Source organism: Chanodichthys erythropterus, chromosome 15 (genome assembly GCF_024489055.1).
Source record: "Chanodichthys erythropterus isolate Z2021 chromosome 15, ASM2448905v1, whole genome shotgun sequence".
Taxonomy (NCBI): Eukaryota; Metazoa; Chordata; class Actinopteri; order Cypriniformes; family Xenocyprididae; genus Chanodichthys; species Chanodichthys erythropterus.
Window position 1 is genome coordinate 36259475 of NC_090235.1, and position 12578 is coordinate 36272052.

Below are 12578 nucleotides of genomic sequence, written 5' to 3' on the forward strand. Positions count from 1 at the left end.
TTTGTGAATCAGACGTATTAATGGTGACCTGTATCTGGCATTTTGATGAGAAAATTTGGTCACAGTGAATTGGCCACAACACACTGCACTCCATTTCATGCCAGTTTAAATTTGCATCCTGTTTACTACAAAATTCAGTAATTGATGTGAAGTTTAAAGGGATTTTCAATTTAATTCTGAGTAGCACAGTGAGTGGCACATTTCTGTCTTTCCCACCTCCCTCTTTCTTTGTCTGCTATTGTGTCTCTCTTACCCCCCTCCCTCTCTCCCTCCTGAGTCAGAACTGCATGTTTACCTGCGTGTGAGCTCTGTGTTTTGGCACACGTAAAAGCTCACATTGATTTCTTGTCACTTTCTGACTGATCTGCTGATGTCAGTGCCACTATGTTCTGTCTGTGCTTTTCTAAACACAAAACTGCTCTTTTATCTCTGTTTAAAATGGCATGTAACACCAACTCACATTCTGAAATGTATCGCAAAAAGTTTGGCAGGAACATATTTACTTTTTTTTTTTTTTTTTTTATCACAGAGAATGGTAACTGTAAAAAAAAATAATAATAAATAAATAAATAAAAATTCTGATTTCAAATATATTATTTAATGGTTGGTGATGCCAACCCAGAAGTTAGCATCACCCTGGTTCCCTCGACAAAAACCTAATAGGATTGTTCCATTGACTTTTGAATTATTGCAGAAAAAATGCTCTGTGACCAACAAGTTTATGATTCTCACACGTTTTGTTTATCATAAACTTACATGAACACAACTTTTATGAATTCCGAAGCGTAAATAAAAAATGTATGCTATAAATGAAATACAGTCGGTGTGACGGCTTATAATGTTCCCGAAAACCCTTGTAGTCCCATTTAGCCACTTAAGTTACCGCCTTTTTAAAGGCAAGTAAAAGTAAAAAAAAAAAAAAACACAAGGGGGTATTACTGATGTATTTTATGTCGAAAATATGAAAATATGTTAAGCTTGTGTTAACCACAGACCTTATTTCAGGCATTTAAGTTTTAACCTAAAACCAATAAAATAATAATAATAATAAAACATTTTGACTTTGGAAGAGTTAATTCATTTTTAGGTAGGCCTACATATCACGGCAGTTGGGAAATTAAATGTTTGGTGAGTAACAAAAGATTAATGCTCTATCGTGTTTGAAAATAATGTAACATCTACACTACTGATAGTGTTGACAAAAGCAAACAGGAGGTAAAACACATTTGCCATGTTTGTTTGCTTCTATAAGCCTCGGAAGTCAAAATTTGTGTGAAAATGAATAAAAGTTGATGTTTTACTGCCACACTAGTGTTCATTTCAGCTAGAAACTGCAGTGAATTATGTGTTTAGATATATGTTTTTGGTGTTTTGCAAAAATGTTTATAGAAAAATGAAGAATGGAAGCTGACACCTAATGATCTGTGTATGTCACAGGCAACACCCCATAATAGTGAGTACATTTTGGATGAAATAAGACAGCATTCAAAGAAGATCTGTTTCTATAGTAACAAGTTACATAGCAACCATGGCCACTGAGACACTGCCTCACATGGCTAAGGCTTTGTGAACTTTCAGGGGAGAATAATTTCACAGTAATTGAAGAACAGTGTTTAATGTCAAACTGTAATGTCTGAGATGTGATTTGGGTGGAAAAGAGACTGTCCATCCTTCTGTAATGTTGTGTCAAAAATAGCTAGATGACATGAGTACCAATCTGTCTGGGGATATTTGGGAAGATTTAAATTTTGCATTGTTAAATCTGTAACTATCAGAATTTCTAACTTTATTTGTATTACACACGTTTGGGGAAATACAATATAATATGAGTTAATAGGAACACATTTCTGGTTTAGTTACACTGATGGGGCTGTGGCGGTATATAAGACAGAGATAGACACAGGAGTCTAGACAAGACTGGTCTAGAAATACATCCACAGGGGGAGTGTCTCACAGAGCCGATTTAGTGTTCTTCAAACACACAGTTCTAAAAAGAGAAACAAAAAAGAGAAAAAGAACACAAACCACACCAGGGTGGGCCATTATCTAATTTATTCTATTCAAAATATTACTAATAACGCTTATGACAGTTTAATATCCTCCCAAGTGTCTTTTTTCTCTGTGGTTGAAGATGGTTTCTTCCACAGCTGTGTAATAAGCAAGGGCAAACATGTCTCAGTGTGTGAGAAAGAGGAAAGTCTCCATCTAGAGTACAAACATTGAAATGTACTATGACATCATAACTATGAATTAGTGGCATGATTGAAACAACTCATTTGTCATAATATTATATTAAGAAGCAAACGGTAAGTCTAGGGGTAATAATACAAATTATTATTATATATATATATATATAACCTGGTCTAGATGTACAGTTTTTGTTTAGCACACAAAGTGGTTTCAAATCTCAGCCTAACATATATTTTATGTTATGTTAACAAACAACTATGCACATGAGCTTGCAAAGTGAGCTGCTTCGACATTTTAATATTTTCTCATATTTGAATTCTGTCGCCGCCTTTTCTCTTGTGTACTCAGTTTTTTACACATCTGTTTTTGAGCCAATCACTGCTTTTATTGAAATACAAAATGGCATCCACAATAACAGATCAAAAAAAAAAAAAAAGCATGTGCCGTCAGTAAGAATGGACATGCCACTTCTGGTGGTAGTCTTGAAACTGCCATATCATCCCGTAATATGAAAACATCATCCAGCAAGACTGTTATTTATCATGTCAAAGGTCTATAACATTTGTCCATTTATAGCAATACTGACATTATTTTGAGACATTTACATGATGAATATGAATGAATATGTGTATTTTTTGACTGATGCAGATGTAGTTTGGCTCATTGGCTCAAATATATTTGAGTTATATTTGAGTTTGACTTATTTTAGTTGAAAAATAACTGCCATTTGTTAGATTACTCTTCATGTTTTGTGTGTGTGTGTGTGTGTGTGAGTGTGTGTGTGTGTGTGTGTGTGTGTGTGTGTGTGTGTGTGTGTGTGTGTGTTTCTAGTTCAGTGCTTAACCTACTTGATAACATTTTTTCTTCAAGTTTGCATAAGTCCAGACAAGTCACAACAGATTACGAATAATTACGAGTCAATGGTTCGTCCCATTATTCTCTGTGATTTATTTTGTGACGTAGGAATTCCTTTGAAAGGCCGAACTCACAGACAAGAGCCACATACAGTGGCTTTAAAAATTATTTAGACATTTACACAACACTTAAAAATATATCTCAGTTATCGCATTACATACAAAATATCAAAGCAAGTGTTATTTTAAAGTAAACAAGTACATTTTCAAGCAAAAATTCAGGTTTTGAAATGATAAAGCAATAGATGTACTGATGTTGCAACAATTTAACAAAAGATAAAAGTATTTTGACACTGTCTGGTTGTCAAACATGGATCATGTTCATAGTTACTGTGATGAATTACATCTAACTCTGGTAACACCTGTGGGAACTAACTTCATACATCCATTAAAGGGTTAGTTCACCCAAAAATGAAAATTATGTCTTTAATTACTCATCCTCATGTCGTTCCACACCCGTAAGACCTTTGTTCATCTTCGGAACACAAATTAAGATATTTTTGATAAAATCTGATGGCTCAGTGAGGCCTCCATTGCCAGCAACACATTCAGATGCCCAGAAAGCTACTAAAGACATATTTAAAACAGTCCATGTGACTACAGTGGCTCAACCTTCATTTTATGAAGCAATGAGAATAATTTTTGTGCACCAAAAAAAAAAAATAAATAAATAAAAAAATAATAATAATAATAATAATAATAATAATGCCTTTATTCAACAATATCTAGTGATGGGTGATTTCAAAACATTACGTCATGAAGCTTCAAAGCTTTACACATCTTTTGTTTCGAATCAGTGGTTTGGAACTCCCAAAGTTACGTGATTTCAGTAAATGAGGCTTCGTTACTTCACAAGTATTTCGAAATTTCAATGGTTTACCACTGGGGGAAGGGCTTTGGCAGTTAAATACATGCTCCAAACCACTGATTCGAAATAAAAGATTCGTAAAGCTTTGAAGCTTCATGAAGTGTTTTGAAATCACCCATCAATAGATATTGTTGAATAAAGTCATTCATGTATTCCTGTCACTTCATAACATTAAGATTGAATCACTGTAGTCACATGAACTGTTTTAAATATGTCTTTAGTAGCTTTCTGGTCATCTGAAAGTGTTAATTATCTTGCTGGCAATGGAGGCCTCACTGAGCCATCAGATTTGATCAAAAATATCTTAATTTGTGTTCCAAAGATGAACGAAGGTCTCACAGGTGTGGAACGACATAAGGATGAGTTCTTAATGACAGCATTTTAATTTTTGGTGAACTAACCCTTTAGGTGTGACTTAAGTGTCCAAATACTTATTAGTGTTTCTGTACATTCCTTTGAAATAGTTTCAATAAAAGATAGAGGTTACCTGAAAATATCAGAAAGCCTACTCCACTTACAAGAATGTGTAAATAGGCAGAATCAGACAGAGCAATAAACATATCAAAACAATTTTGGCACTTTCAATACTACAGTAGCCTATTTAGAAGAACTCGATTCTGATTTTTGAGAAATCACTATAAAGAGTCAAAACAGAGGACCTGATATACTTTGCATGTGTAAAATATTGAATATAAACATGTAGTACATTTAATCTCCCAAATGTAAAAAATAAATGCAAATACCCCTCATTATAACCCAAAATTACACTATGTATGAAAAAAATCATTGTTCTCATAAAGATTTTCGATATCAATCAGGGCTCGTCCCAGCGAGCACACAGTCTTCTAAAGACAGTCGGCTGAGGTCATGTCTGGTCTTTTATGCTGTTGTCTCTGTACTGGCACGTATTTTAATGTGCTAATAGCTGTGAACAGACATCTTGTCTCAAGCTGCTGACTGGCAGAAGGTGACATTGAAAGCTGTGTTTTCAGACATGATGCATACTGTGTTGGCAACACTAATGACAGTGCCTGCTCCCACAACATATGCTGATCACAAACTATCACTGTTTCCATTTAATAAATCCATATTCTATAATAATCTTTCAAAGACTTTTATATTATATGTTAGAGGTAACCTGCCTCTTTCATATATCTAAAATGCCACTCTGATTATTACACAACAACTGCAATATTTAACATGAAAGCTTTTATAATACACAGGTGCTCTGATATTTAATGCAGTAGGAGATACCAGGGGCAATGATAACACAAAATTTCTTCAATTACAAATCTTTGTGATAACAAAGATATTTAGAGAGGCAGTTCTATCTCTGCCTGAAAGAACTGTGATTATTTTACTTGTTAGAAGGTGAAATAGTTAATGTTAATGTTAAATCTAAGTTCATTTTTGTTCATGCTAGTTCACAGTGCATTAACAAATGTTAACAAATACAACTTTGGACTTTAAAAATGTATTAGTAAATGTTGAAATTACTATTGACTATATGATTAATAAATGCTGTAGAAGTAGTGTTCATTGTTAGTAATTTGGTATCCAACTAATATGGTTAACTAATGTTAACAAGTAAAGCTTTATTGTAAAGTGAAACTACAATTTCATTATGGTTATACGGGCAATAAATAGTTATGAATTAAAACACGTATGACTGAATTTCAAAATATGGATTGAATTAAAAATATATAAAGTACATTATTTCATTAATGATTGTATACATTTGTCAACTGATCAATACATTTCAGTATATATGATTTTAGACTTACATTCAAGTGACAGTTAAAAGAATAAGGCGAAAACCCCCAAAAAAGTTTGGTAATATTATTAAATATTAAAGCATAATATTACTACTTTAACTGATGTGTTCACTTATTTAATATACAGTGTGTTAATATAATTTATTTTTAAATGACCTCTTGATATATTGACATAGCAATATTATCATCTGATATGTAAATATTTTTAATAGCACTATAACTGTTGGAACATATATTTGTTTCTTATACCAAAAGACATCATGGCAATGACGATCACAATGGCCCCAGATCTCCCCTAAACAGAGTTCAACTTTATAAGGAATGTTCTGAGTTGAAAACTACATCTCTGGCCTTCATGAATGTCAGTTTGTGTGTATGCGTGTTTTCCACATGGCTTATTAAAATGCTAAAACAGTAATATAAATGCACAGATAAACACAGTAGCCTGCCTGCTCATATCCATCAATAAAATTTGATTACTGTATCTACACCGCACAACTAGATCACTTCCATCATAAATAACAGAGCTGTCTACATTGCAGAGACATGTCTTAGTTGACAGATGCCCATTTTCCATTTTGACACGCTGCAGCTACTCCAACCACTTTTGTGGTTTGCCTGTCTATTTAAAATATGTGTGAAGTGATTCCTGTGTATTTGTCTTTTATGACCATGGCTTCCATGTGTAGTATTAGTTATATCTTATTATAGTATTTATTAATAGTTTGAATTAGATTTTAATTTTTATATTTTAGTCATGTTGTTATGTGCTTTTGTCATTTTTATTGGTTTTTGTTTTTTATATTTCTTAGCCACATTCTGATGTTTCTGGTCACTTAATGTTACTGCTACCTGCCAAATCTGCAGATAGAATTGTAGTTTGTCTGGCCACAGATGGAGAACATCACTTGACCAATGGCCATAGGTAATCTGAGAGATCCATGCTATGGTTTCAAGGAAATAAGAGACACACAGGCATGAGTCTGCAAGTCCACCAGCTAGTGGCCATAGCGTGTGCAGTCTGCACAGATATCTTATCACTGAGGTATTTCCACCTTTATATTTCCTCTTCTTTCTTTCTCCATCATTGATGTTGGACAGTTGTGTTCAGGATCCCTGTTTATCCTCCGAGCTTTCTGGAGGGAGTGGAGCTTCCTCTGATGTTGGAGACTGAGCTCCTCCGGGACCATCTGCAGAAAGAGAGCAAAGAGACAGGTTAATGAACAGAACACCACATTTGTGTGTGTGCGTAATTTGACTGACCTGTGAGGGAGAGTTCAGCTAGTTTGAGAGGAAGGTCAGAGGGGTTGACACCGGCAGGAGAGCCCAGGATGTCAGGCAGAGCATTTCGACGACCTGACCGACCCGACGATGCAAAATCCAACGCCGGCTCCACCTCCGTCATCTCACCACTGCCATTCTAGAAGAAAAAAATATAATAAAAAAAATTGCCAATTTGAGTAAAAATAGTAAAAGTTGGTTTTCAAAAAGTAGAAGAAAGTCAAGTCACCTTTATTTATATAGCGCTTTATACAATACAGATTCAAAGCAGCTTTACAGTGATAACAGGAAAATGATTCAAAACAGAGTTCATTTCAGCTGCACAGGAGCTCTAAAAGAAAATAGTGTCACTGCTGAGCAGAAGTCAGATTATTGTTGATTCAGGCCCTGTTTCCACCATATTAAGATCCATTTTGGTCGATCGGATCACAAATGGATGAGGGAGACACATACCCGTTTACAATCTGTCTCTTTTGTCCACTTTCAACCACTTCTGTCCTGATTTCTTCAAAGGGAAGGGTCTATATGGGTAATTGTAAGGGGTTTTTTTTTGTTTGTTTTTTTCGATCTAATGGACAAAATAAGCTTGTGCAATTTACATTTGAATGCTACCGGAGATGGCGGAAAAACATACAGAGAGCATCAGCTTTCGTTTCTGCTCTGACAGCCGCAAGACGGGCCGAACGCAGTGAGTGCATGTTAGAAATACGGAATGGTGAGAGAACATGGTGCTTGGTATGTTTTTTTGTTTTCAAACCGAACTTGTGTCTTCAGCCGACAAACTAAATCCGGCTAGCATGCTTTCCATAATGTTTACACATTAGGTCAGTAAGCGGAGGGCGGTCTTTAGTGGCTGTTTGAATACATTCGACCACACTACAAAAGCAATCCTGTCAAATGATCGACCAAAACGCATCTAAATACCAGGTGTAAACATGGCCTCAGTTTGTAAATATCATCAATTATTAAATTGTTTTCATTTCTCTATAAAGTGTCATCCAGCTTGGTTCAGTTCTCATCCAATAGTGTCAAAATGCAGTCAAATTAATAATAGACAAGGGCTCTTTGCACTAAGTGCAAATAGTGATACATTTTGTATCCACACCATGTAAAAGTATCAGTTCTTTGCAATAAGAGTAAATAGTAATTAGATGCTAACTATACTTTATATTGGCAGATACTATTTGCACCTCAGTATTTTTGTACATTAACAATAAATTATTATATTTATTAAAATTATTAAATGGATGCTGCCTTATTTTTAATTTTAGAACATTATTTTAATTTTTATTGAAAAAAAAAAAAGCGAGCTCAGCAAAAGGAGGAATCAAACCCACGTCTATTGCGTTATGAGCCAGGTCTGCAAGCCTTACTCGCTACTGCTGTACCACTGAAGGTGTTAACCTCCATGCATCTTTTTTAAAACTTGACTGCACTGTAACAAGTTTCTGTAGTTTTCACAGCATTATTACTGTAAAATGAACAAATCCTTACTGTAGAACCTGTACACAGCATGTTGCTGTAAATCTGCAAAGCATCAAGGTGAAATTTTAATGGTGGGTAAATTCTACAGTAAATTTATTTTTTGCTGTGAATCACAATAAAGAAATTTTGAGCAGGACTTTTTTCAGCAGCAGAAACTGAGGAGATTCCACAATTTCTTTAGGATTTGACTTCAACAAGGTAACTTTGCTCATATTTTGCAATGTTACGTTAATTTCCAAGGCGTCCTCATGTAAATTTGCCTGTGTTTAGGAGTGCGCCAGGAGAGAGATGCAGAGAGTGGCACTAGTAAGCCATATCTTTACAAACATAACTGTTTGCTCATGTAAATTTGATAGTTTTTTTTTTAATTTATGTATTTTATCTGTCAATATTTGATAATGTCATTAGTTTGGTGGAGTAACATTGCTGGATAAAAGTAAACTGGAACTCTATGCACATGCACATGCATGTGTGTTAGCAAAGTGCGCTAGCCATTTCTTCTTCGTTTTTCTAGCTATGGCATGATGAATCAAATACTGAAGTGGGCTGAAGTAAAACGCAGCAACAGGTAAGGATTTTAAACAGCACAACATTTTTCAAAGGGTCATGTTTTCTGAGTTTCTTTGCGAGGCAAAATACAGCAGCTACATAGAATAGATGCTAACCTTTTTTAGTGAACTCCTGCCTTGTGGAAGCATAATATGCCATTGTATTGTCATTGTGTTTGTATTAAACCATCACAGGACCCTTCATTTACTGTTTAACTCCTTACTTTTAGGCTGCATCAAAGAAACCACAACAGTCATTTCAGGTACAAGCTAACTATGCATACAATATGTTGAGTTTTGCTTTATAGAGAAGGGAAATGAGCATTATAATATATGGTGACTGGTTCAATGAGTTTTATTCTGGAATTTGATCGATATGGGACTTTATTGATACAAAATGGATATGACAAACTATGTATGTACATCGTTGTGTTGTGGCCAATCGATGTGTTGTCATGACCTCAAGTTCATATGTTCTCAAGTTTATTGTAAAAAAACTACATGACATATAGCAACTGTTATGATATGCTGGTGTAGAGATGAGGCTGATACGGATTTCCACAATGAACATAGAACTTTAATCAAACAAAGGTAAGGAACGCCAACATATACAGTAAACAACATTCAGAACGGACAAGGAGTGAAGGGAGTGAGTGTCATATAAAGGGAGTGCTAACAATAGAGTCCTAGGTGCAGGTGATGAGTGATGATGAGGAACTGACGAGGGAAGTGAGTGCAGGTGTGGAGAACAGGAGGATTCTGGGAAATGGAGTCCAGGGAAACAAGGGATCTGTAACAGTACCTCCCCCTCCCGGTAGGCGCGTCCTCGCGCCGTAGATGTAACAACCGGGAGGGGGGCGGGCGCCCTGGAGACCTCAAACCGGAGCAGGGGAAGGAGTAAACTGGAGTGGAGGTCTCCAGGGCAGGTCCAAAAACCATGGCGGGTCAGGAGCCGTGGGCAGCCATGGCGGGTCAGGGGTTGAAGGCAGCCTTGGCGGGTCAGGAGCCGTGGGCAGCCATGGCGGGTCAGGGGTTGAAGGCAGCCATGGCGGGTCAGGAGCCGAAGGCAGCCATGGCGGGTCAGGTGCAGCGGGCAGCCATGGCGGGTCAGGTGCAGCGGGCAGACATGCAGCGGGCATACATGGCGGGTCAGGTGCAGCGGGCAGCCATGGCGGGTCAGGTGCAGCGGGCAGCCATGGCGGGTCAGGAGCCGAAGCCTTCGAGGCGTTGAGCCCAGGCGTCGCTGAAGGACTGGCGGGTGATGGCGGAACCGAAGACTCCGCCGACCGAAGCGCAGCCGGGGCTCCAGAAGGCCGCAGTTGAACACAGACGACAGACAACAAAGTGAACACTAGGGGGAGTGAGGAAGCCAACTGGAAGCGAGGGACGGAGGGACGGAGCGGAGACGGAGGAGTGCAGTCCAGAGGGGAAGGCAGGCTGACGAGGGACCAAGGTGTGAACGGGGGCTGGATGGAGACTTGTGAGGCTGGAGGACTGATGGGCAACGGTGGAGCAGAGGGAGGTTGGAGCCAGGGTGTAGGTAATCGCCCAGAGGTCCGAGGTGGAGATCTGGGCGAGGGGGCTTGAGGTGAAGGTTCAGTGAAGACAGACATGGGAGGCGGGAGAGGGAGGCAGGGAGGGAAAACAGTCTTTGGGCTGGAGGGTTCATAAACACAGTTCATAGGAGCAGTAGGTTCGGCGGCGGCGGCGGCTGGAGCGGCTGGCTCGGCGGCTGGAGCGGCTGGCTCGGCGGCGGCGGCTGGCTCGGCGGCGGCGGCTGGAGCTGAGGGCTCGTAGGCGGAGACTGGAGAACTTTGCTCGGCGGCGGAGACTGGAGAACTTTGCTCGGCGGCGGAGACTGGAGAACTTTGCTCGGCGGAGGAGACTGGAGAACTTTGCTCGGCGGCGGAGACTGGAGAACTTGGCTCGGCGGCGGAGACTGGAGAACTTGGCTCGGCGGCGGAGACTGGAGAACTTGGCTCGGCGGCGGAGACTGGAGAACTTGGCTCGGCGGCGGAGACTGGAGAACTTGGCTCGGCGGCGGAGACTGGAGAACTTGGCTCGGAGGAGACTGGAGAACTTGGCTCGGCGGAGACTGGGGTTGAGGGCCATTTCATCCCCTCAAATACAATTAAAATCCCCACAGGCACTGGAGCTGGCTCTGGAGACACTGGAGCTGGCTCTGGAGACACTGGAGCGGGCTCTGGAGATACTGGAGCGGGCTCTGGAGATACTGGAGCGGGCTCTGGAGATACTGGAGCGGGCTCTGGAGACACTGGAGCGGGCTCTGGAGACACTGGAGCGGGCTCTGGAGACACTGGAGCGGGCTCTGGAGACACTGGAGCGGGCTCTGGAGACACTGGAGCGGGCTCTGGAGACACTGGAGCGGGCGCTGGAGATACTGGAGCGGGCTCTGGAGACACTGGAGCGGGCTCTGGAGACACTGGAGCGGGCTCTGGAGACACTGGAGCGGGCTCTGGAGACACTGGAGCGGGCTCTGGAGACACTGGAGCGGGCTCTGGAGATACTGGAGCGGGCTCTGGAGATACTGGAGCGGGCTCTGGAGATACTGGAGCGGGCTCTGGAGACATTGGGGCCGCTTTCCTTCCCCTCCTCCGCTTACTGGGCCCAGTAGCGGAATATGGGTCCAGCCTGGGGCAGGCAGGGAGTTCGCTGGAGCGGTATGCGGAGGAAGCCGGAGGTTGATTGACTGGCCCGGCCAACCGTGTTTCTGGATGGACCGGACGACAACACTGATCCTGAACCTCTTCTACTAAGAATTTGGAGCCATTCAACCACAAAATTAAATTGATAGTATCGCTTAAGGAGAAACAAAAAACAGGTTCATCAAAACGGATAGTGTCGTCATCCAATCCATCCAAAAACAGGGAGATCAACTGAGCGTCGGGCCAGTTAGACAAGTAAGCAAGCTCAACGAACTCCTCCACATACCTCTCCAGCGAACGTCCTACCTGCAGGAGCCCGATAATGCGTTCGCTGGCTGTTAGGGTGAGAGGCGATGGAGGAGCTGGATCCAGGGAGCTGGGGAAAGTCTCCATTTTTTTTTTTTCTGTGGAAATCCGGTTGGTTAAGGTCCGTTCTTCTGTTATGATATGCTGGTGTAGAGATGAGGCTGATACGGATTTCCACAATGAACATAGAACTTTAATCAAACAAAGGTAAGGAACGCCAACATATACAGTAAACAACATTCAGAACGGACAAGGAGTGAAGGGAGTGAGTGTCATATAAAGGGAGTGCTAACAATAGAGTCCTAGGTGCAGGTGATGAGTGATGATGAGGAACTGACGAGGGAAGTGAGTGCAGGTGTGGAGAACAGGAGGATTCTGGGAAATGGAGTCCAGGGAAACAAGGGATCTGTAACAGCAACATGCTTTTCATTTGTTTCTATAGTAACTGTCTTTAGTTAATTTGGTTTTAGCTGTGTTTGATTAATTAGTCTTGTTTGTATTAACTAGTTAAGTTGTGCCTTGTCTCCATTCTCTGTTTGGTGTTA

General features: G+C 40.1%; 1 protein-coding gene across 1 annotated transcript in view; it reads right to left on the minus strand.

Moving 5' to 3' along the window:
- Positions 1 to 4273: 4273 nt before the first annotated feature.
- Positions 4274 to 12578, minus strand: part of LOC137037886 (cAMP-dependent protein kinase inhibitor alpha-like) — a 37807-nt gene continuing 29502 nt past the window's right edge. The window contains exons 2-3 of the mRNA XM_067412258.1: positions 7011 to 7167; positions 4274 to 6937 (exon numbers count right to left, since the gene is read on the minus strand). Of these exons, the coding sequence (XP_067268359.1) occupies positions 6855 to 6937; positions 7011 to 7152 (225 nt within the window). The 5' untranslated portion in view covers positions 7153 to 7167 and the 3' untranslated portion in view covers positions 4274 to 6854. The remainder of the gene's footprint in view (positions 6938 to 7010; positions 7168 to 12578) is intronic.